Here is a 21,341-nt window from a genome sequence, read left to right on the forward strand (position 1 = left end):
CCGTTCTACTGTAAATTGTAGACCATTTCAGTAACTCTACTGGATGTATAGTTTTTGCTACATAATGTCTAGATATATATGAGTATATGTCTAGGTACATGACAAAAATTATGTATCTAAATTTGCTAAAACGATCGAAACTTTGGAAAAAACTTTGAAATAGAGGGAGTACTGCTATCTAACGCATTCCGTTCTTCGAAATTCAAACATGACATGAAGAAGTTGGGTCGGAAGGTAAGGGAAGATAATCCAGTTTTATCCTACTCCCCGAACAACTATAGTACTGACCAGCCCAAAAGAGCCGTACGTCCCGTCGCTGCACCTGGGGCACCTGGCTTCCAACCTGAGACAGATCACGGTTCTCCGCCACGACTGCAACAGCCCATCGCCGGCGACCAACCTACCTGTGTCCGTCCCTCTCATGGCCGCCGCCGCCGCCGCCACCTTCCTCCGGTCGTTTTCCACCACCAATCCCCCATCACCGCCGATCGCTCATTGCTTCTTGGATCGGCGTCGCCTCTGCCACTGCGGCACTGCCAGGCTGCCCGCCACCACCACCACCACCTCTGACCTCTCCGCCCCATAAAACAGAAACATGAATGTGGGCAATGAAGTGACGAGTGAGTGTGTTTAGGGTGGAGTATAATATGGCCGATTAGCCAAGATGCAAGTACTCCTCAACAGTGCGGCATTTAAGAAAACCAATTGACCTCCATGGCTTGGGCTTGGCTATAAATACTTGCTGCCAAGCTCTTCTTCTTCCCCACACCAAGAGCCCTCCTCACTCCTCAGAGGAAGCAGAGGAGCACACCTGCGGCTGCAGACCATCGCAAAACAGTAAGCTGCTGTAAGCCCTCTCTTATTAGTACTATCATTAGCAGTAGTATGCCATCGATCAGTGATGATTAACCTTGCTCATGTGTGCTTGGTGGATATGATTGCAGGCAGCAGCGATGAGCCGGGGCGCCCTGGACCTGAAGCTGCACCTGTCGCCCCCGGCGCCGGCGGCGCGGGGAGGGGCGGAGAGGAGGGCGTCGCCGCTGTCCTCGTCGGACGAGGAGTGGTCGTCGTCGTCGCCGAGCTCGTGCCTGTCGTCGGAGGGCGAGCGGGAGCCGCCGCCGCCGCCGCCGCATCGCCAGGGCCACGGGCTGCAGTGGTCCGACAGCCCGGAGGCGACGTCCATGGTGCTGGCGGCCTGCCCGCGCTGCCTCATGTACGTGATGCTCTCCGAGGCCGACCCGCGCTGCCCGCGCTGCCGCAGCCCCGTCCTCCTCGACTTCTTGCACCGCGCCGCCGCCGGCCGGGAGGGCGACGGCCACAGCCGCAATGGCACCCGCAGCGGCGGCGGCGGCAGGAACAGGAGGGCATGATCGTCCGCTCGCGGAGCCGCGTCAAGAAACCAGAAGTTTCCCCCCAAAATTAGCCCGAGTATTAGCAGTATTAATTAGCACCAGTAGCGCTCCCATGAATCGGTCGCAAGAAAACAAGAACTGCTCGCTCCAGTGTAACCATGATATGTCATCTCCGGCGCCGGCGAGGTGGTAACCGTGGTATATCACGGATACACTGGAGAGGAATGGAACAAGAGATCTTCCCACGTTTTCTCTTGTTTGATTTTTACTTTTGTTTGCTCTTCCCCGCCACCCGGGACAGCATAAAAATTGAAGCAAAAAAAGAAGCAGCTTTCCATGGCGATCGATGCGACAAACTCTAGTACTCCCTCCTTCCCCGTTTATAAGGCATGGTGGAATATGACACGGTCTTCTAAACAACACTTTGACCATTTATTTATCATATATTATATCACTTTTGATTATAAACTTATAATCATTGTAAAATATATTTGATTATGAATCCAATCATATGAAATTTGCATTATAAAAATAAAAATTTAATAGTCAAATTATTGGTCAAAGATGACAAGGTTTGAATCTTGATATACGTGTATGCCTTATAAACAGGGAAGGAGGGAGTAGCATAGTAGTAATCATCATTCGAGCTCGGAATCAAACGACTCAAGCAGAACATGGAAGGGAAGGGCGAAGAACAGTAGAGCCGTGTGCTGCTGCATCATCTCGCAGCCTCTGAATTCAAGCTCGTGCGACCGAGTTTTCACGTCAGATTAAAGGGGCGATGGGGGAAGCGGGGGGCAGTTGAGCCGGACGGAGGAGGAAGAAGAGGCATCGCATCGCATCGCATGACGCGACGCAATGAATACGCCAATTAAAGCCCCCCCGTCGTCAGGCAGGCTGCTCCATGAACCAACGCGGCACGGCTTTCCCTTCCCCTCCTCCCTCCCATCTGAAATTCTGGCCGTGTTCGGTAAAATCAGCGCAAGTTTCCGAAAAAAAAATCTCGTATGCATGGAGTACTAAATGAAGTCTATTTGTAAAATTTTTTAGAGATAAGTGTAACTTTTCGAGACGAATCTAATGACGATAATTAATTAATGATTTACTACAGTAATGTTACAGTAACCATCCTCTAATCGCGCGGTCAAAGACCTCATTAGATTCGTCTCGCGATTTACACGGGGGGCCGTGGAGGTGGTTTTATAATTAGACTTCATTTACTACTCTAAATTAGTGGTCAAAATAAAGTGAAAATTTTTTCCCTACAACCAAACACGGCCACAGATGAAATCCCGCGTGCGCGCGTGCATCGCGACGCGGCGACCTTTAATTGCCGCGGCACCTTGGTCAACTTCGCCGCCACCGCCACCACCACCGCGCCCCAGCTATTCAGATCCCCATCACCGGCGATTCAGACGGGATGCGCCTCACGTCTCCCGCCTTGTCCTCTCGTCTACCACTACTACAATTACGGACTAATCACGCCATCTTTGACGTGGTAGCAGCTAGTACAAACATCAAGCTGCAGCTGGAGAAGAACTTTACTGTCAAGACCTTATTGCAAAAAAAAAAAGTGAGCCAAACTTTTCTTGATCTGGCAGACGGCTTCACTCCTTGCTCAAGTGCCGGACACTGATTCTGTGCTTGCTTCTTCAGTTCTGGTTGCAGTAGCACGCTTAGGGAAGGCTGCCAATGCCATAGCTTTTGGAGCCGGCAAGAAGGAGAACGGAACCTTGTACGGCCGGGCCAAACCATCAACCTGAAGCGACAAATCCACACGATGCAACATCTACCAACCTGATGCCACCCGCCATTGATGAGTGCGCGCGTTCAGGGTCGGCGTCCTCTGATGCAAGATCGGGAAAATCCTTGTGCGTTCTCTCCAGCGCTGTCGCGTGACCAAAACTCAGATGGCAGGAGCGCCGTTCACAGAGATGCAGACAAGAGGGGCGCACGACGACGAGCTGCTGGCAGGGCGTCACCACTCGCAATGGACCCAAAAAGGCAGCGTCAACATTGCACGCACGGCCGCCCGTCGGGCTGATGCGGCCAGCAGCGCGTGATTTGTAAGAGCATACTAGATGAGTTCATCAACGCCCCAAAAAGAATAAAGCTTAGCAGAAATAATCCTCGCAGTAACACAAAGGTTAGCAGCAAGAGGCAGAACAAAAGCTTACTAGATGGCAGAGAACCATTAAGGCAAAAAACAGGGAAAGCAATCCAGTTATTAACAAAGAAGTTGCAAACTCTCTCTGCGTACCTTTGTAACAGGACCTCACTGACCTTCCAAACTCCAAAAAGGAACAAGGAAATGAGCAAATGTATAGTTGGACCTATCCAAATGTTGTGTAATGTGGGGGAAGAACTCCCTGCATATCAATGAAATGCATCACCCTGAGTAGCACCCGCTGGTAATGCAGCAAGAAGCCAGTAGATCACAAGCTGCTAACTATACAGAGAATACCATAGGTGGAGTTCCTTGCTGGTGCAGATTGTACCGAACAATGATCATTCTCAATCTCAACCCACAGGACGCACCAAACAGCAACATTTCCACACTAACAACTCAATACTAGCTAACAATCACAAATAGAGAAGCCACATGAAGAAGAAAGAAAGCCTCAGGAAGGACCATATCTCTCTCATTAATGTGCTCTTGATGACAAATGTAAGCCTAATGTCATACATAAAGCCAAGGTAACCGCTTACAAATATTACTTGTGATATAATATCCTTACATATCTAGACCTTGATGGAGAGACAAGTTTTTCATCTTCATCATGGATTTGCTAGACACGAGGCTGTTCCTTGATGTCTGTTGCCCATCAAAATGATCCTACTGGGATCGAACCTTCAAGCATCGCGACTCAAAAGACACATGAGATGGACAAATGATACCAACATCTACATGTGCTGTGATGATTGTATAACACTGACAAAAGAGTGCAGTGCCATTTCCAACATGAAGCCTTTAGGCATAAACTTTACCCATAAGAATCATAGCAATGAAAAGACCTATCACTTTTGGTTCTAGTTTTAATGGCTCTATTCATGTAGGCTACGGAAACACCTATTACTTGTGGTTCACAGAACACTAATACTGGGAATGAAAATTTCATGTTTGTTTGGTAGGTTTCACACTTGATCCTCTCAGGTTGGCAGGAAAATTAGATTATTTTCCCTCCAAGTCTGAAGGGATTGGGTCTAATCCTCACATTCAAACATGCCCTAAAACAAGCCAGAATGAAACCTAGAAAGAGCACACAAACCTCGTCATCCTCAAAATGCATCATGAGCACAAAGGACATATTCATGTAAAGCCTTGGAACCAAGTAGACACCTGACACTTCAATCGCACTCCCACCAACCACTGCTGCTTCTGACATACTGATCCACAATACCGAATTCTTTGTTCTGCTCAAGTCGCTTAGCATAATTCTCTGTAGATATTGGACCTTTCTTACGCCTGCGATAGTAAATGATTTCCCAAGGCCACAGGCGTGCAGCACCAAAGTACTTCTCCACAGGTTGATCTGATGAATCCTCTTGTGCCTCCACCCCATAGTGCTTCAGAGCTGTGATCACTTCATTAGTTGTTAGCTTTAATGACTTGTTTCTCCCATTTTTGACCACAACATCCTGCTTTGACTTCATTGATGAAGAGTCATCAAAGTTGGCATTCTGGCTTTGCATTCCATTGGTAGCATTATCATCAATCAAGTTCTTATCAAAGTTAACCCCTGTGCAACCAGCAGCATTAGCATCCTTATCAGGAGCAAGCGCTTTCCCATTCAGGACCATGCTGTTCAGTACTGAACCGTTTCCTTGTTGCTTGTTATCATCCATATCTTTTACTTCAGATCTTGTCCTGAACTCCAAATTGTCCTCCAAGGGAGAATTTGTCAGGCCATCTAGATTTTTGTTCTCTACATCAGATGATGACTTATGCTGTGGTGAAGCAGATACTGAAAATGGAACAGGATGATTGATATTTGATCTTGATCCTTCCTGCTCAGTTGGTTGAGCTGATTTTGCACTAGAATGTGCAGAATATGATGGAGAATGTGCTCTGAATCGAGACCGGGATCGCGACCTAGATCTTGAATCTGAGGAAGAACTGTTGGAATGAGATCCCTTAACATTATCATGGTGAGAGTTCCTTGAAGGTTCAGAAGAGCCTGATCCACGTGACCTTTCAGATCTGCTTCTCTTGTGTGCTTCCTTATTGGTTTGTGGCATGTCTTCACTGCAGTGGGCATGTCTTCTGCTGTCTCTGGGCGCAGTACTCAACCCAGGCACTCTCATATTCCTATCAGAAAATGGTTTCCTACCATCTTGAACTCTATAATTTGTTTGATCCAAAGGATCAACATGAAATTCTGGTCGCCTCCTTGAGGGAGACCCAAACCTTCTCTGCCTCAGCTGCCATTTCTCCCTGAAGTTCAATCCATCTCTCCTTGCTTTGAAGTTATCATCTATTCCCTGAGGGCAATTATGTGCAACATGGCCAGTAATGCCACAACTGTAACAGGTTGGAGGAAATCTTGATTTATCATGGCTGATGTCAACACGCCTATCCGAGTGCTCTTGCCACTTGTCTGAAGAATGCATGTGTTCACGAGAATCATAAGAGCTTCCTTTAGTCACATTTTCTGTTTCTTCTTGCCTATCATATCCATGATAAGGCTCATAGCGATCAAAATCATCACCATCTCCACCAGGGGTGCCTTTTCCAGTCTCAGCCCATCTGTCATGTTCAATTGCATTTGCATAATCTTTTCCACCTTCGTCCGCCTTCACTTCCCCTGGATCTTCATCAATTGTACCACCTTCATCCCTCTTTACCTCCTCTAGATCACCACCATCATTTTCTTCAGCATCATTGACAACCTCCGCAAACTTATCAGATTCCTTTTCTGGCACAGCATCAGGATTATGACCATGATCATGATCTGCTGGGTGATTCTTCCGAGCTACAGAATCCCTGAACCTAACATTGTTCCGAGCATCTCTAAAGTTCCTTCCACGAAATGATTCAACGAATCTTGAACTCCTCCTGAAACCCTGAGAAAATCTGGGCTGCTGTTTTGACCAATTGACAGTGATGCGCTCCCCACAAACATATTTCCCATGCAGGGCCCGTAGGGCCCGAGTTGCATCATCATCAGAATCATACACTGCAAACCCATATCCATCTTTCAGGTTCAGAGTGCAACGGCCAAACCTCCGGAAAAGATGTTCCAGATAACTTTGCCGCACATCTTGGGAAAGCCGACCAATATGTAATGACATCTATGACAGAAAAATATTCCATGAGAATTCCACTCAGTAATTTAATATGAAACAATTAAAGAGAGCATGCCATGACAATAGCAGTGCTAAACTAAATTCTTAACCTATGGTACCCCGATACGGCAAGGTAGTGGCGTATCCCGTATCGGATACGTATCCGATACAGATACGCCACGGATACACCGTCGATACGTATCCACGAAGTATCCGAGAAAAAATAAAAAAGAAAAAAATCGGATACACCGTCAGATACGTATCTGGCATCCCGATATGGCCAGAGCGGCGGTCTGCAGTCGGCTTGCAGAGCTAGCGCCGCCATCCCCCGGCCCAAAGATCGAGTCCGAGAAGGCAGCGCGAGCGCACAGCGCCACCCGTTGCGGCAGCGACGGGCCGAAAGGACCTCGCCACCGCTGCGCCGGTCCTAGCCCCTGCCCCGAGCGGCAGGCGCTAGCTTAGGGAGCTCTTCATTTGCGTCGACCTCGACGGCCATGGGAGCCTCAACAAGCTGGAGAGTGGAGAGAATGATGGTCGCGGGGGACCGGCGGAGAGAGAGAGAGGTCACATGCATTTGGGGAAGAAGACGATCGGTAGAGGAACAGGAGACTAGCGGTAGCCGTTCATCTAACAGATAAGGATGGGCTCTTTTGCGTTTTGCCCCTTATCTTTTTTAATAAGTAAAGAACATATGAATAACTAAAGTTGTGATGTATTTTAGTCCATGGAATTTCTATTTTCTCACAGTCTAGTCTCTCTAGCTTCTATTTTCTCACATTCTAGTCCCTAAAACTTCTATTCTCTCACATTTTAGTTCCTGTAATTTCTATTTTCTCATAAATATACATATGAATATATGACTTTTCAACGTGCACATTGTTTATTTTATTTTAAAAAATATAAAACGTATCCACGTATCGGTTTTTTTGAAAAAAGGACGTATCCGCGTATCCGTATCGGCCCGATACCGATACGCGTATCCGTATCCGTGCTGCATAGTTCTTAACAACTACTCATGCTGACATGAGTACAACTTTATAGCCATCCAAGGGTACATAACAGAAATGAACTCCAGCGATTGGCACCTACTTCTTTCGCAAAACCAACACTACTAAATTGATCAAACTCCAAGTCGTATTACTGAAGTGATGCATGGATCATTATAGTAAATTAATGAAATTAGCGCATACTTCACCCTCTTACTAGTACCAATGGAATCAGTAAAACTATTCTCTCAAAAATCACAACCAGATAGAACAAAGAAGCTTCAAGGAAAAGAGCAAGATAAAAAATCTAATAGAGCCGACATCATTAGGTAAATTCAAGTTGATCTTGAGCTGACCCAAGCCTGCATAAATGTATGGTTTTACACTACGTTTCACCGATATGCGATACGGGTACGCCGATACGGCAAATCTCCAAAAACCAGGATACGCCGATACATCTAATATATATAAATAAATCATTTTTTTCTATTTTTCTCAATAAACATAACAAAATATTCAAGACAGGGAAGACAAACTATAGCAAGTAGTCCTGAACAGGCAAGATAAATAAACAGGCACGGTCGTAGCAATTATTTCAAGTTGGAGAGGCAAACAGCCAAACACAAGGACACAGTGCATTACATAACATAGAGATTCAAGGCACAAGGCCAAATTATAGGTTTATGCAGACCATCTCCTGATTAGGCGATGGAGAAGGTAAACTTCCACTAGGCATGCTTGTTACGTGTTACGTATCTACAACGAAATGCAAGGGCATGGAAACATCCTAAATCCATTTATCATCTACCTCTCGCACAGGGAGTTCAGATGGCAAGTTACCTGGGATTCCCGTGTGCGGCGGGCGGTGGCTGTAGATCCAGGCGGAGGTGCTCTCCCGCAGCCGCCAGCGAAAGGGCCGGAGGCCGGAGGCGCTTGCTCCCAGCCGCCGGCGAAAGGGGCGGCGGCGCAGGGCAGGAGTCCACGAGAGAGAGAGAGAGAGAGAGAGAGAGAAGTGGTGTGCTGCGTGACAGCGTGAGATCGAGACCGGTTGACTGTGACATCTCATTTGGAAGCCCAGTTGAAGCTGAAGCCCAACAAAACCGACCCATGTCACAGTGAAATGTACCGGAAGGACGCATCGCTAAGTATCGGACGCGTATTGAATTAAATTATTATTTTTAAATCAAATTAATCCGATATGTTTGTCTGGGCGTATCTCGACGTATCGGACCGTGTCAGATCCGGGTATATCGAGTTTCCAATCGTAACGGTGATTCGTAGGCTTTACAGAACATGCTATAGTGTAACTGGGGTGTGATTGGTTTCCTGCATGCTCCAATATGTCCCGCACTAGGTGAACCAGGCGCCTGCAACTAGACCCAACTCGGTGTCTAGCGTACAAAGTGGCGTACTCCCACATCGGGTGAATTGTAATGGCACTAACACAGTTACATGAGAAGTAGTGTCGTGGTTCAAATATAGGAGAATTATAATTGCACAAATTCAATTAACTCTTTTTTTTAAAAAAAATAGAACTTCGGTTGCTAAACTTTAGCAGAGGTTATTTGAATCCTTAGGCTAAACCCTTCTAAATAACCATGATATCCTTCATTTATTACTGCCAACTCCCACCGCTGGAGTGAATGTGAGGGTATTTTAGATTTTGTTCACTTTTAGCAAGTTTTAGCAATTCTTGGCTGGCTAATGACTAAAGCTCCTTTTTGAGATCCAACTAAAGTTTAGCAACATTTTAGCTGGATCCGTTTGGATCTAAAGTTGCTAAATTTAGCCAACTAAACTTTAGTAAGGGGATCCAGATATGGCCTAAATGAGAGAGTGGATAGAGAGAGAGGGAGAAACCGGGTCTCATGCAAGATCCAGTGTCAACACGAAAATCTAAGCGCTAGACGCATCAGGAGTGAAGTGATGTCTTCGTAATAAATATATAGAGACCAAATATGATAAGTGGAGAAGAGATAATGAGATTAATAGAAAACCACACCAAGACATCATGGGTTGTGGAGTGTAATTTTTAAAGATGGTGTCTTGATGTCATAGCAACATAGATACTACATATGGACACTACAAGATTGCTCTAAGTGTAGTGGCGGATCCATAGGGGCTAGGGGAACTCAAGCCTCCTATCTCTCCATGATCAATGGATACTCTAAACATCCATTCGAAAGGAGGTGGAGGAAGAAGAGAAGACTGATGAGCACCCTATTTATTTGTTGGCTGAATTCTGTACAGCGACATTCTCAACGTGCATGATTTATATATGGAAAAAGTTCGTTTTTGACCATTCAACTATCACCCGAGTTCGATTTTGGCCATCAAACTTCAAAACCGGGTATTTTTGACCATCAAACTATCAAAACCGTTTATATTTGGTCATCTGGCTGTTTTGAAGGGTAGTTTTACTGATGTGGATGACACATGACGGTGGGGCCCACATGTCAGCTTCTTTTTCTCTCCTCTTTCCTCTTTGTCTCCCTTTCTCTGCTCTGGCGCTCTCGGCCGCCGACAGCTCTTCTTCAGCGGGCGGCGACAAGCTGACATATGGGCCCCACTACCACGTGTCGTCCACATCAACAAAACTATCCTTCAAAACAGCCAAATGATTAAATATAAACAGTTTTGATAGTTTGATAGTCAAGAATACCCAGTTTTGGAGTTTGATGGCCAAAATCGAACTCAGGTGATAGTTGAATGGTCAAAAATGGAGTTTTTCCTTTATATATTGGAAGATCTGTTTTATATATTTCTAAATGCTAATGCCATGGTTGTGGATTTCAGCCAACACATGTCCCAAAGGCCATAGGCACTCACCATGGAGTGAGCAAGTGCTAAACCAACACACACTTCGCGTGCTGTGCTTGTGACGAAAGGCATCTTGGCGAAGAATGACAAAAGGCTTTGCCGCACAAATATACTTTTGTATCAATACTTATATTTGCATGGGAAAATAAAACTTTCCACAAGCGGTTGTCCTGCATTAACAGAATTTTGTAGTCACAGCGAAGTAATTTTTCGCGAAAAGAAAACGTTGCAGCAAAATATTTAGACATCGAATATTATCATATCAGATCGGAATTCATGTCTTCATCCTGCTCAGACACCAACCGGGATTAGTAGTCAATCAGTTTGAGCAGTGATGTGATTTTCTTGCAAGAGGGCTTATCAAAACATTAATGGATGATTGTAGGCATGTAGCCGAGGATTTATCAGAGCAGATCAGAAGCACAAGCATAAAAGTGACTGCGGTAACATGCGGTTAACTCCTATGCAGCAGATAATCAACTTCCTTAAAACAACACAGTTAGCCTCACATTTGGTACTTGAAGATCCCATGCCTTAAGTGCACTTCAAAGGTGTCCCCGCAGAGCAACAAATGCGCATCAGACAACAGTCACACAACAAAATCCGCAATGCGGTACGCAATGACAGGAGCTAAATACTGAGATGTCATTCAAAATCTTCAAGGTATTCCAATTGAGAATCTGCTACATACATCAATGGCATTCTAATAGCCCAACGGGAATGCAAACTCCAATCATGCAATGTTGCTAACGCTGAAGCCTGGAGGCTTATGGTACAAACCAGCCAAATAAAAGGTTCAGATGATACATCGGCTGAAACACCACACGTCAACAAAACGGGGTTGCTGTTAAACTTCATCTAAAATGGTCGACCACCATTCAAGAAACCAGTCAAAACTTGGCTCTAGGTAAATGCAAACTACTGCTTTAGGAACCCCAGTCAGACAACTATGCTGTTCATGTCCGGCATATCATCTAAGGCTCTGCCGAATCAATTGCTTTTCCTTGTCCAAACCCCTTGATCTTCCTCAGAAGGGGGCCCTCATAGAGTGCTTTGTACAGTAGCCTTTTGCTTCCAAAGTTCCACCAGAAGGGCCCTGGCACTCCTGAATGCTTCCTTTTCTTGCTAGCTATACATACAAAATAAAGAATTATATCAGAACTTTTCTAATCAAGATATACTTGTAATGAGTAAAACAAGCATACAGAAAAAATAATAGATGCTCAGATAGTTCATAGCCTCCGATCTCCATGACATACTCAGAAATGAACTAACCAAGAGAGCCAAATCAATATTCAGCATCTTTTATGTAGCTTAAATGCTCAACATTAAGGAGCAATTTAAGAAATATTCAGTGAATGCTTTTCCTTGACGCTTGAAGCTCTTGTGTTAAACACTTGAACTAAATATTTAAATATTTTGTTTTGCAATCTAATGTGTTCCCAAATCTCACTTGGATTTCTTCCAATCATGTCATCCATTCAGATCATCACTTCTTATTAAACAATTGATATAATTGATTATAGAGCATCAACATAGCAAAGCCGCAGCACAGCTCTTATATATCAGCGTCAAAGGTAACTGGCCAAGTTGGCCTTGGTATGAGGTTCCATGGTGTTTATGTAATTCAATCATCCATGATGCTAGCTGTGCGTTTTGGTTACTCACTAGATTTGGAAAAAAACGACCCCTGATGTGCCTGCAGCGATGCATAGGTTGGACCTAAAATTGGCCAAAATTGTTGCTGAATCTTCAGTACTTGTAAAACAGTCTCCAAGCCCTCTTTTGATGGTGCAGTTGCAACATCAAAACTTGAACCGTCCCCAACTAAGACCTGCATTTGTCACAAAAGCAAATAATGACCCCACGGCTATAACGGATGACAGCATTGAAAGCTAAATTATCTGCAATCACAATTTGTACAATGTGGTCAGGTGCACATTTTCAAATGTCTATGACTAAATAATTGCACAGCCCTGTTACGTCTTAGCATTACTGTCTTGCCAAATGCTAAAAGCAAGCAATGAAATGAATTCCAGGAAATTTGGCCTTTGAATTATGATGTCCATAGGAACATAAAGTATTGCTTTTGTTCTTTGGACAATTCACAAGTACCTGATTCAAATTAAGCATAAATTACTTATTGTCATATTTACACATCCCATTCTCACGTGACTGCTGTTATCAGAAATGATACAGACCTTAACAACTTCAGTAGCTGATGAGGATATAGACCGAAGATTGTATCTGCACGGTATGACAACAAACACAATTTGTGAGTACTGTTGGGGGGCTTCTCAAATAGATATGCTTACCACCAGAACACTTATTAGAGTAAGATGATTTTTTTTATTTAAAAGAAGGGCATCATTTCCTAGAAATTATAGCTCTACGGATATCAATGCATTCAAGTTTCCACATGGAGAGGCCAATGCTAGTACAACAGCATCCAGGCAATCATTCCTTTGGATCTGATGCAGCAACTTGGCATTCACAACGCAGCCAACCATTTTTAGCATAACAATCAATACCTAAATTCCTTTTTCAAATTTTGTTTCAACTTTCTTAAATTAAGAAAAGAATCGGGTACATACCCTCCCTCAAGTATCACCAACAATCTTCCCCCTGAGCAAGCAGTTAACAAGGATGTCATTATAGAGTATCCCATCGGAGTAACCTGTCATAGAAGGAAGGTTGTAAAAAATACCGTGAATTGACACGATCTGTCTGCTGCATGTAATTGCACAACCTATAAAGTCAATGCAACTAAATCATTACAAAGAAGCACCTGAAAGCCTACAGGAACAACCAAGTGACCAACTAGAACACATGCACGACTAATGTCAATCAAGGGATGCACTGAAAGTAAAGTATCACTTCGAATATCTCCAATGGGGAGCTTCGCTGAACTTAATTGTCTTATCTTTGACAGCGCCATCGACCTACCGCCACATACAATAAAAAAGGAACCAGATAGTGATGCTTCTCGCAACCATACCGTGGTAACAAGTTCTAGATCATCCCTAGACCCAAGTTTGAATGGTACATGAGGTTGTACCCTTGACAGAATCTAAGTTTCAAAGCAGATCTCAAGTACAAGTAGGGTGACTCTAGTTGCAAATCTACCAAAGATTCTCTCAGCGTAAGTTGGGCTCCGAGCATCAATGAAACCCCATTGCTGCCCTGTGTTTGAACTACATAAACATCATGTGGTAACCACATCTTGAGGGATGCCTTTCCCTCTAGTTAAGTTTTTTTAGTTGCAAACCTAGCTTCTACAAGTGGGGAGGCCCAAATAAACAAAATTGTCTGTACGACGGAAGAAAATGAAGGTCAGCCTAACTTCCAAGAGGAGGAAATCAACCATTTCCCAGTAGAAACAAAGTAGAAATGCATAAACACCGAAAGAGTGTGGCGGCGGCAGCGGCGGCGCCATTTTAGAATTTAGCAATCAAAATTAAAAGGAATCTTACATCACAACAACCCAGAGGGTCACCTCTAGCTGCATCGAATCCTGCCGATATTATTGTGATGTCTGGGGCAAATTCTGCAGCTGCGCAAACACGAGATTGACAACAATAAAAATTGCAGTAAGGAAGCAGTTGGACAATATTCCAAAAAGATGTCCATGAGGGATTCAAAAAAAGAAAAAATGATGTCCATGAGGGCATGAACATTAAACGGTTTAAGTACTATATAAGCAGGCATACTACCTCCCCACAGGAAACCAAAAAGACCCGCAGTATGGAAACAAGCATTCTGATGTGGTAAAGATACATTACTTCTGTGTCTTTCTAATAAGGATTAAAATGCCAGGTCTACTTAGAAGACAAAGCACATATGAACAACGAATGAATTGAGAATAGTATAGACTTCTACAAATTACATACTACTTTCACTAGTAACTTTCGAGAATAGCACACATCTCAATGTTCTTATGCCAATTACCTATTGGAAGCACCACAGTCTTAAAAGCAAAGATGTAGTCATTGTCTCCAACACCGCCACGGCTCCAAGGTATATTAACTGAGAAACCTTGACCATCAAGAATTCCAACCTAAGGTGATATTCATGCAAGAAATTAAATTTACACATTGAATGACTTCGGAATACAAAGTTTCCATAGCTTTCTGGATAAAACATTGATGAAAGGTGGTATGCCAATTGCAAAAAGAAATGACAACCATTCTGGTTCAGAAGATGTGCCTAGGTCCAACTTGATGTATACAATAGTAGCAGTGCGTGCTACATCACTCTAAACGTGATATATATAATTCAGACTTGGGTCATAATGCTCTATTGTATAAGGTTGTCAGATTTAGCCAGATATGGGTATCTCACTTAACGATGATTTTGTTGTCAGATTTAGCCAGATATGGGTATCTCACTTAATGATGATTTTGGCTATCAATCAATTGGTTAACTCTAAAACGTCCAAGTACTGTTGATAAGTAAAACAGAGCTATCCATCATGCATGTTATTCCTACATCATATCATATCAAATTTAATATTCAAATATACAGTCTGAACAAATACTCTAATATTGCAAAGGTGTTAATGAGAGTCACCTCATGTGCTGCTCCAGTTCCAGGGTAGAAGTTTCCATACTCATGACGATGTAATGATACGTACAAGACCTGAATTAAGAATAGGGAAACAAATATTCCATATAAGAACTACAAATTTGGACAGCTAGCAAGCTCAAGAAATACAGTGTACAGAATAGTGCACATAAGAAATACAATGTACAAAAAGATTCACAACACATGGGCATAATAAAATTAAGGTTTTGAACTCCATGTCCTAGGATAGCATTCCAACGGTTGTGATAGACAAATAGAATTTAGCCCTAGAAGAGAGATATAGCTACACATCCTTGTTCTAATATGTCTATAAAAAAAGACATGGTGGGCATAATTTTGAAATGCAACGGGGTAAATATTTCCTGCTCTAATTAGGAGTTTGGTAAAAATTCCTGCAATACATTGAAGCGGAACATTATTTAACCTACCACTGCTATTAACTGTTCCAAGCGATCCTTAATCAAAAAGGAAATAGATGGTAAATTTGGGAAAAACAAACATATAGCAGGGAAAAGATTAAAAAGGAATAGGCTACTATAAAGCGAATGTCATGAGGATGAGACAAAGTCAATGCTAGGTTTCAGTTTTGCTATTCTGACATAAAAACAAAAGAAAAGCCACAAACATAAAAGGAAAGGAGTCAACTCACAGATTTGTCCCCTTCGAATATCTCTTGTGTGCCATTTCCATGGTGCACATCCTGCAACAATAATTGAGAATAGTACTGATGAGACCATTAACATGAGTTTGCATTATTTGCTATAAAACAGGTTTAGAACAGACGAAATTATGCAAGACCATTACCCAGTCAACTATGAGGACTTTCTTGGCACCTGCTCTTTTTGCAGCTAACGCAGCCACTGCTGCATTGTTGTGAAGACAAAAACCCATTGCTTGCTTCACCCCTGCATGATGTCCAGGAGGTCTCACCTGTCTTCCAGTAGTCACGATAAGTATTGTTCAATTTGCGTCTCAGTGCACTGTGCAGAATGAAAAAACAGAAGATACAAGAATATCAGCACAATACCATTGCAAAGCCATTTTGAACACGCCCAGATACTATCAAACTAGCAAGATCAGCACAGAGTCCTGCTGCAAGTTTGGCGGCACATGCTGAGTGTCCATTTGCATAAGTATCCGAAGTGAAGTAACTGCAAATTGAGTGATTAAACCCATAGTGATTCTTTTACACAAAAATGCCAAGATATGCTAAGAATGCATTAACTATAATCAAAACAGTTAAGAGCTAAACTAAAACAGTTAAGTAAAACTAATCAAATAGTACCTGTAAAGCATGTTCTTTGTCTGCTCAACACTTTCAATGTGGTCTGAAGTATGAACCTAGAAATTATCAAAATCTGATTTATCAGGGAAAATCTATATTGGAGGAATAAGACCTGCAAACCTCTTACTTACCATTAGAAGTTCCTCCTTGGTAATTTCCCGAGGGGGTACCAAAGCACATTTTGAGGGAAAGATTCCTGAAGTATATAAGAATGAGTGTGTACTATTGACAACAAGAATAGAAAGAATGCTCATCAAACCAATTTGTTGACATGAAATCATGTTTTTTGTAACTACTACAAGATCACAGTTGTTATCTAAATATCAACTATATTTTTTTCTAAAATAGAAAGTGCATGATATAATCAGATTGTACATATCCGGATTTCTAGTAACTTTTATTAACATGTTACAAAAAATATTGCAACGGAATTTTCTTGAAGTAGATTTCCCCAAGTCCACAAAACAATACCATTATACTAAACTAACACAGTAACACATAATTGCAGAACTGAAACCCCATATTTGACAGTGTAAAATACATCAGAGGCTACACAAATTCAATCAAATAACTAGATTAATAGAGGCAAATGATTGTATGCACCTGCAGCAGAAAGACTGGCAGCAATTGCACGAAGGCGGTCCGGTCTTTCTGGATGTGGATTTGGTTTAACTTCTAGCTGATAGCATGAAAAAATGTGATACTTCAGTTCAACAGTAATCAGGAAACAATCTAGAATAGCATGAAAAATATAATACATCAGTTCAACAGTATAATCAGGAAACAATATAGAAAACATCAGTGAAAGGATATGGATAACCCTATGTTGAAACAGGTTTTTTTTTACTTTCTTTTGATGCGTAGCATGAGAGAAAAAAGGAATTCGCGATGCTCAAATAATCTTTTAGAAAACAGCACAATGGAGAACTCATGGTATCACATTTGAATAAATAAAGTAGGTATTTTAAATGCAAGCACCAATTAAGTTCTGATTTTACTCTTTAATATGGTACCGAACAGGCTTATATCAGACACAACATGCAATCAAACAAAAAAGGTCACCAAAGTGAACAGCAATTAAGATCTATACAGAATATCCTTCCAGTTCATAAACTTATTATAGCTACCATCATTGATGTAAGAGCTCAAACCAAACATTATATCGTCATATCTGCTAGCTCCAATTACAGAAGTCATTATTTACCTCACTGTGGAGCAGCATTCTTTCATCAAAACCAATCGCTGTAGACACCTCCGACAATTCTGTATAGAATAGTGTGAGCAGATCAGAAAGTTGAAACAGACACTAGGCGATGAAAAATTAATGAGTAGCAAGAATTCAGTTTCTTCAAACTATTGTGTGATGGTGAACATGCATTATCTCATTCAGTGTGAGACCATTTTATTTCTCTGCCATTTCATGCAAATAAGACATTTTTAGTCACATGATTAACTGGACTAAATCACCAATTCATAGAAGAAGTAATGTAAACAACAAAAGTGACTTTTATCCAGCTCAGTAAGGAACATGGAGCAGGCAAACTGACCACATAGTTGGGAACATGGGGCAGTGCTAATGTGTATGTCTGTTTGTGGCTCTGTGTTGGACCATATATCTCTGATCCAATATTACATGTATATTACATGTATGCATATTACATGTATGGATCAAAGGATACCTACTTGAAAAGATTCTCTGAGAGAATTATTTTTTAGTATATTACCAATTTCAGTAGCATCCTCATGTGGCCACTCTCAATCCACACAATTAACCAGTATTAGCTACTTAGTCTGAAACTTTGCTAGGTCAATTAAGTGATTAACTTAGTTCACCCCAAGCTTCTCATGTTTCTATCTCTCTTCCTTTTTTTCAATATAATCATTCACTACCAATCTTGATCTATATCCAAAGTAAGGAACAAGCAATAAAATTTAAAATGAATATCTGACACTTGATAATGAAAAGTAATGACAAAACATAGCAAAGAATGCAAACAACACCTGTGTCAGGAGATACCAAAGCTGCCTCTGCAATTTGAGTTTTGAAAGCATCATATCCATCTACACCTGATCCCTTAAGCTCATGGCAATTCTAAAATATGAGGACAAGATAACAAGCAAGAAGACGAGTCAAAACAATAATATTGGAAGAACTGTGATACGATTTAGTTCCAATGCTTTCCTGACTACCAAAAAAATAATCTTACCAGGCAATACATAACCGCGTCCACATTTGGCAATGTGCAATTCAAGCAAAACCACCTATTCATAACAAGGCTACTAGCAGGGTCCCAGTCACTGTCATCTTCCTCTTCATCGTTAGAGAAAATCAGATCCTCTAGTGTAGCCCCAGCTTGTTCTCTCTCAAACTCCTGTGTTAGCTCATCAATAGCCATGCAACTTCCATTTGTGGCAATCAAACAGCCATCAGGATCAGCGCAATCACAGGTCTCTTTTGAAGCCTTCCCATCAGTATGACTACCAAACGACAAGGAAATTCCATTCACTTCAGCACAAGATGGTTTTACATCGCTATCACAGCTTTGGCATTTGCCATGACATGTATGATCAGAAACTCCACAGTTCTCCACAGCACGGGTGGGTATCTCATGGCCACTAAGTGGTTGCATATCAGATGCCATAAGGAAGTATCCAGTGTGATCTCAAATCTGCATATAAATAAGATCAGCATATGAAAAAAACCCTCAAGAAACACACTTAAAAAAGCACAAACAATTATTAATCTCACTAATCATTACAGCGCGCCACATCTCACTATGCGCCAGCAGAACTACTTGCATTCCACATGATGTAGTGGTCATAATGACCACAGCCATAACAGAACAGTTGTTTCAGCGTTACTAAATACATATTAGACATCAACGGCTGAGCGCTGCGACAACAGTCGTTAGTATACACTTGCAAAGTTACTTTCCAAAAATAGTCTTGTTTCAAATGGATATAGATGCTCATCTAGTCATCTACCAACTTTTGCCACGCAAAATTTATTAAACCCTTCCAAAACCTCGCATGCCCAAAAATAAATTGAGAATATGACATAAGGTTCTCTCAAAAATAAATTGAGAATATGACATAAGGTTCAGCTCATAGCTCACCTTAAAATATGGATCCCACCTTGGGTTTCCTTCTATGTGAGGTGGAGTGTCCAATGAAGGGGGCCTAATATAATCCTCTCGTAGCTCACCAATAGCATGAAGTACTATGTTAAAATAACGACTGACCATTTCTCCGGATCTACCAAAATTGGTTGCAATTACTCTATTCCTAACATTATGTCCAACAGTATGTAGAAACATTGCCACTTGCTGCTCAACACACATATGAACGGTATCTTCAAGTAAAGCATGATCTCTAAACAACTGACAAAACCGAAAGAAACGTGCTTTGTTCATTCTCAGCATGTCTACACAAGTAGTGTCATTCCTCCAAATTTTGTCATTCAGGTAGTCAATCCTCTTCCTATCCCTTTCAAACATTGGGGCATAAGTAATCCCTTCCCTTCTTGCAACTCGTTTTCTTTTTCTAGACCGACCAATAATTGATATGACCGACAAGAACCAATATGAAGCAGCAGCACAAATGAATACCTTGGTCCTCTTATCCATCTACATACCACAGATTAAAATTGTGACTACAAATGACCTAGCAAAAATACCATCTAGGATTTCCATGTAACAAATCCAGCATGGATCTACATCAAATATCTTTGACACACGAACAAGGATGAACAATCCAGCATGGATCTACGGGAAATAGCAGTGGATTTACCTTGAGCAATGGAGGGGACCGGTGGAGGGAGGGGAACGGTGGGGCGGCGCCGACGGCCTGGCGGCACAGGAGCCTGGCGGGGGTTGGGACACCGGCGGGCGGAGCTTCTGGGCAGGGGACCGACGGGCGGGCGGGCGCGGCCGCCGGCCAGGAGAGCGGCTTCCAGGCGGGTCCGGCGCGCGGGCGGGGCGGCCGGGAAAGGAGACCGCGGGCGGGGTCGGCGGCGTGCGGGCCCGGCTGGCGGCGCCGGCGGTCCTGGCCGGCGGCCGGGCGGGCGGGCGGTGGTGGCCGGCGGCCGGGCGTGCGGTCGTGGCGTTCGACCCTGGCGGCGGCTCTGGGTGAGATGCGAGTGGAGGGTGAGAGAGTACCGTGAGGGATAAGGCTGAGGGTGGCCTGATACTTCAAACCCGAGCGCAGCGGGTCCGTCCGCCAGATTTCGACGGACCAATCTAACCTGTATCTTGAGATATATTCTTCTGGGTTCGTTTCATCCCTCTCCCAACCCCTATCCAAACAAAAAAAACGTAAAGTCTACTAGACAACCCGTCGCGTCAGCGACGGAGTGCGCGACTCCTGCGGTCCAGCAGGCCAACATGGGCCTAGGTAGCCTCCGACCTGCGCGACTACAAACCGTCCATGTACCTCCTCTGTTTTTTCCATTTGAAGCATAACCTTCGGCCTCCTACGGCAATGCGGCGGAGACGAATTGGGGAGTCGATTTTCGCTCGCCGAAAGAGCAATGGAGCGAGTAGCGGCGAGAAGCGTGTGCGGCGACCAGCGGGTGGATCCCCGCGATCCTCCGCGGTTCAATGTGAGTCCTCGTCCCCCCTACAGTTACCGCCGCCCCTCACCATGGTGCTGCATTGTTTCAGCTCTGGCAACGCAGCGCGCGATGGGGATCTGTGCGGCGAAGGGCGCGAGGAGGGGGGTGCGTTCATGCGGTACTTGTCGACGGCATCGGTGCGTTCCAGGTGCAGCTCATACCTTGGGGAAGATGACTAGGTCCCTCGCGGCAATCTCCGCGAACTCATCTCCCGTGGCCCTTCAGGTACACTTTCCCTTTCCCCTGTAGCAGTTAGCATGTCTCCTTGGCTGAGTAGGTCCACGTGAACTTGCTCTTCTCGAAATCCATTCGTCCATTCACAAGCAAACCACTAGCAAGGGGCGCAGACACAGTGTAGAGCGGGGAACGGGGATAAGAGATCGAGATGCCAAGGGGCGTGTTCGGGTGGGCAGCAG

General features: G+C 43.5%; 3 protein-coding genes and 1 long non-coding RNA gene across 8 annotated transcripts; 1 reads left to right on the forward strand and 3 right to left on the reverse strand.

Moving 5' to 3' along the window:
* Window positions 1-600: 600 nt before the first annotated feature.
* On the reverse strand, window positions 601-1,039 carry LOC120703809. Its single transcript, XR_005687265.1, has 2 exons — window positions 911-1,039; window positions 601-817 (listed from the first exon to the last, which is right to left on the reverse strand). It is a non-coding gene; the product is annotated as an uncharacterized LOC120703809 (long non-coding RNA).
* Window positions 710-1,597, forward strand: LOC120703796 (protein GL2-INTERACTING REPRESSOR 1-like). Of its 2 annotated transcripts, none has more exons than XM_039987968.1 (2): window positions 710-837; window positions 945-1,597. In XM_039987968.1, exon 2 carries the CDS (start codon window positions 954-956, stop codon window positions 1,368-1,370), a length of 417 nt encoding a protein of 138 aa, XP_039843902.1. In that variant the 5' UTR covers window positions 710-837; window positions 945-953; the 3' UTR covers window positions 1,371-1,597. The 2 variants fall into 2 exon arrangements, with proteins under 2 accessions (XP_039843902.1, XP_039843910.1); XM_039987976.1 differs by having other exon boundaries at window positions 754-847.
* A 1,902-nt stretch (window positions 1,598-3,499) lies between these two features.
* On the reverse strand, window positions 3,500-8,670 carry LOC120703782 (serine/arginine-rich splicing factor 6-like). 2 transcript variants are annotated; one of them, XR_005687258.1, is made up of 3 exons: window positions 8,465-8,670; window positions 4,622-6,644; window positions 3,500-3,721 (listed from the first exon to the last, which is right to left on the reverse strand). XR_005687258.1 is itself a non-coding variant. In XM_039987956.1 (2 exons), the coding sequence occupies exon 2, from the start codon at window positions 6,642-6,644 to the stop codon at window positions 4,701-4,703; it is 1,944 nt and encodes a 647-aa protein (XP_039843890.1). In that variant the 5' UTR covers window positions 8,465-8,669; the 3' UTR covers window positions 3,845-4,700. The 2 variants fall into 2 exon arrangements, 1 of the variants encoding a protein (XP_039843890.1); XM_039987956.1 differs by lacking the exon at window positions 3,500-3,721 and having other exon boundaries at window positions 3,845-6,644; window positions 8,465-8,669.
* Window positions 8,671-11,070: 2,400 nt separating this feature from the next.
* On the reverse strand, window positions 11,071-20,288 carry LOC120703816 (histone deacetylase 15-like). Of its 3 annotated transcripts, none has more exons than XM_039988010.1 (18): window positions 20,103-20,288; window positions 18,521-18,982; window positions 18,315-18,405; window positions 17,518-17,576; window positions 16,917-16,992; window positions 16,445-16,509; window positions 16,314-16,369; window positions 16,056-16,179; window positions 15,833-15,958; window positions 15,678-15,728; window positions 15,014-15,082; window positions 14,393-14,501; window positions 13,941-13,997; window positions 13,152-13,193; window positions 13,039-13,069; window positions 12,646-12,691; window positions 12,113-12,278; window positions 11,071-11,573 (listed from the first exon to the last, which is right to left on the reverse strand). In XM_039988010.1, the coding sequence occupies exons 2-18, from the start codon at window positions 18,953-18,955 to the stop codon at window positions 11,419-11,421; spliced, it is 1,758 nt and encodes a 585-aa protein (XP_039843944.1). In that variant the 5' UTR covers window positions 18,956-18,982; window positions 20,103-20,288; the 3' UTR covers window positions 11,071-11,418. The 3 variants fall into 3 exon arrangements, with proteins under 3 accessions (XP_039843944.1, XP_039843937.1, XP_039843929.1); XM_039988003.1 differs by lacking the exon at window positions 13,152-13,193 and adding an exon at window positions 19,430-19,939 and having other exon boundaries at window positions 13,039-13,121; window positions 13,918-13,997; window positions 20,103-20,285; XM_039987995.1 differs by lacking the exon at window positions 13,152-13,193 and having other exon boundaries at window positions 13,039-13,121; window positions 13,918-13,997; window positions 20,103-20,284.
* Window positions 20,289-21,341: the final 1,053 nt, after the last annotated feature.

This window comes from Panicum virgatum, chromosome 1K (assembly GCF_016808335.1).
Source record: "Panicum virgatum strain AP13 chromosome 1K, P.virgatum_v5, whole genome shotgun sequence".
Taxonomy (NCBI): Eukaryota; Viridiplantae; Streptophyta; class Magnoliopsida; order Poales; family Poaceae; genus Panicum; species Panicum virgatum.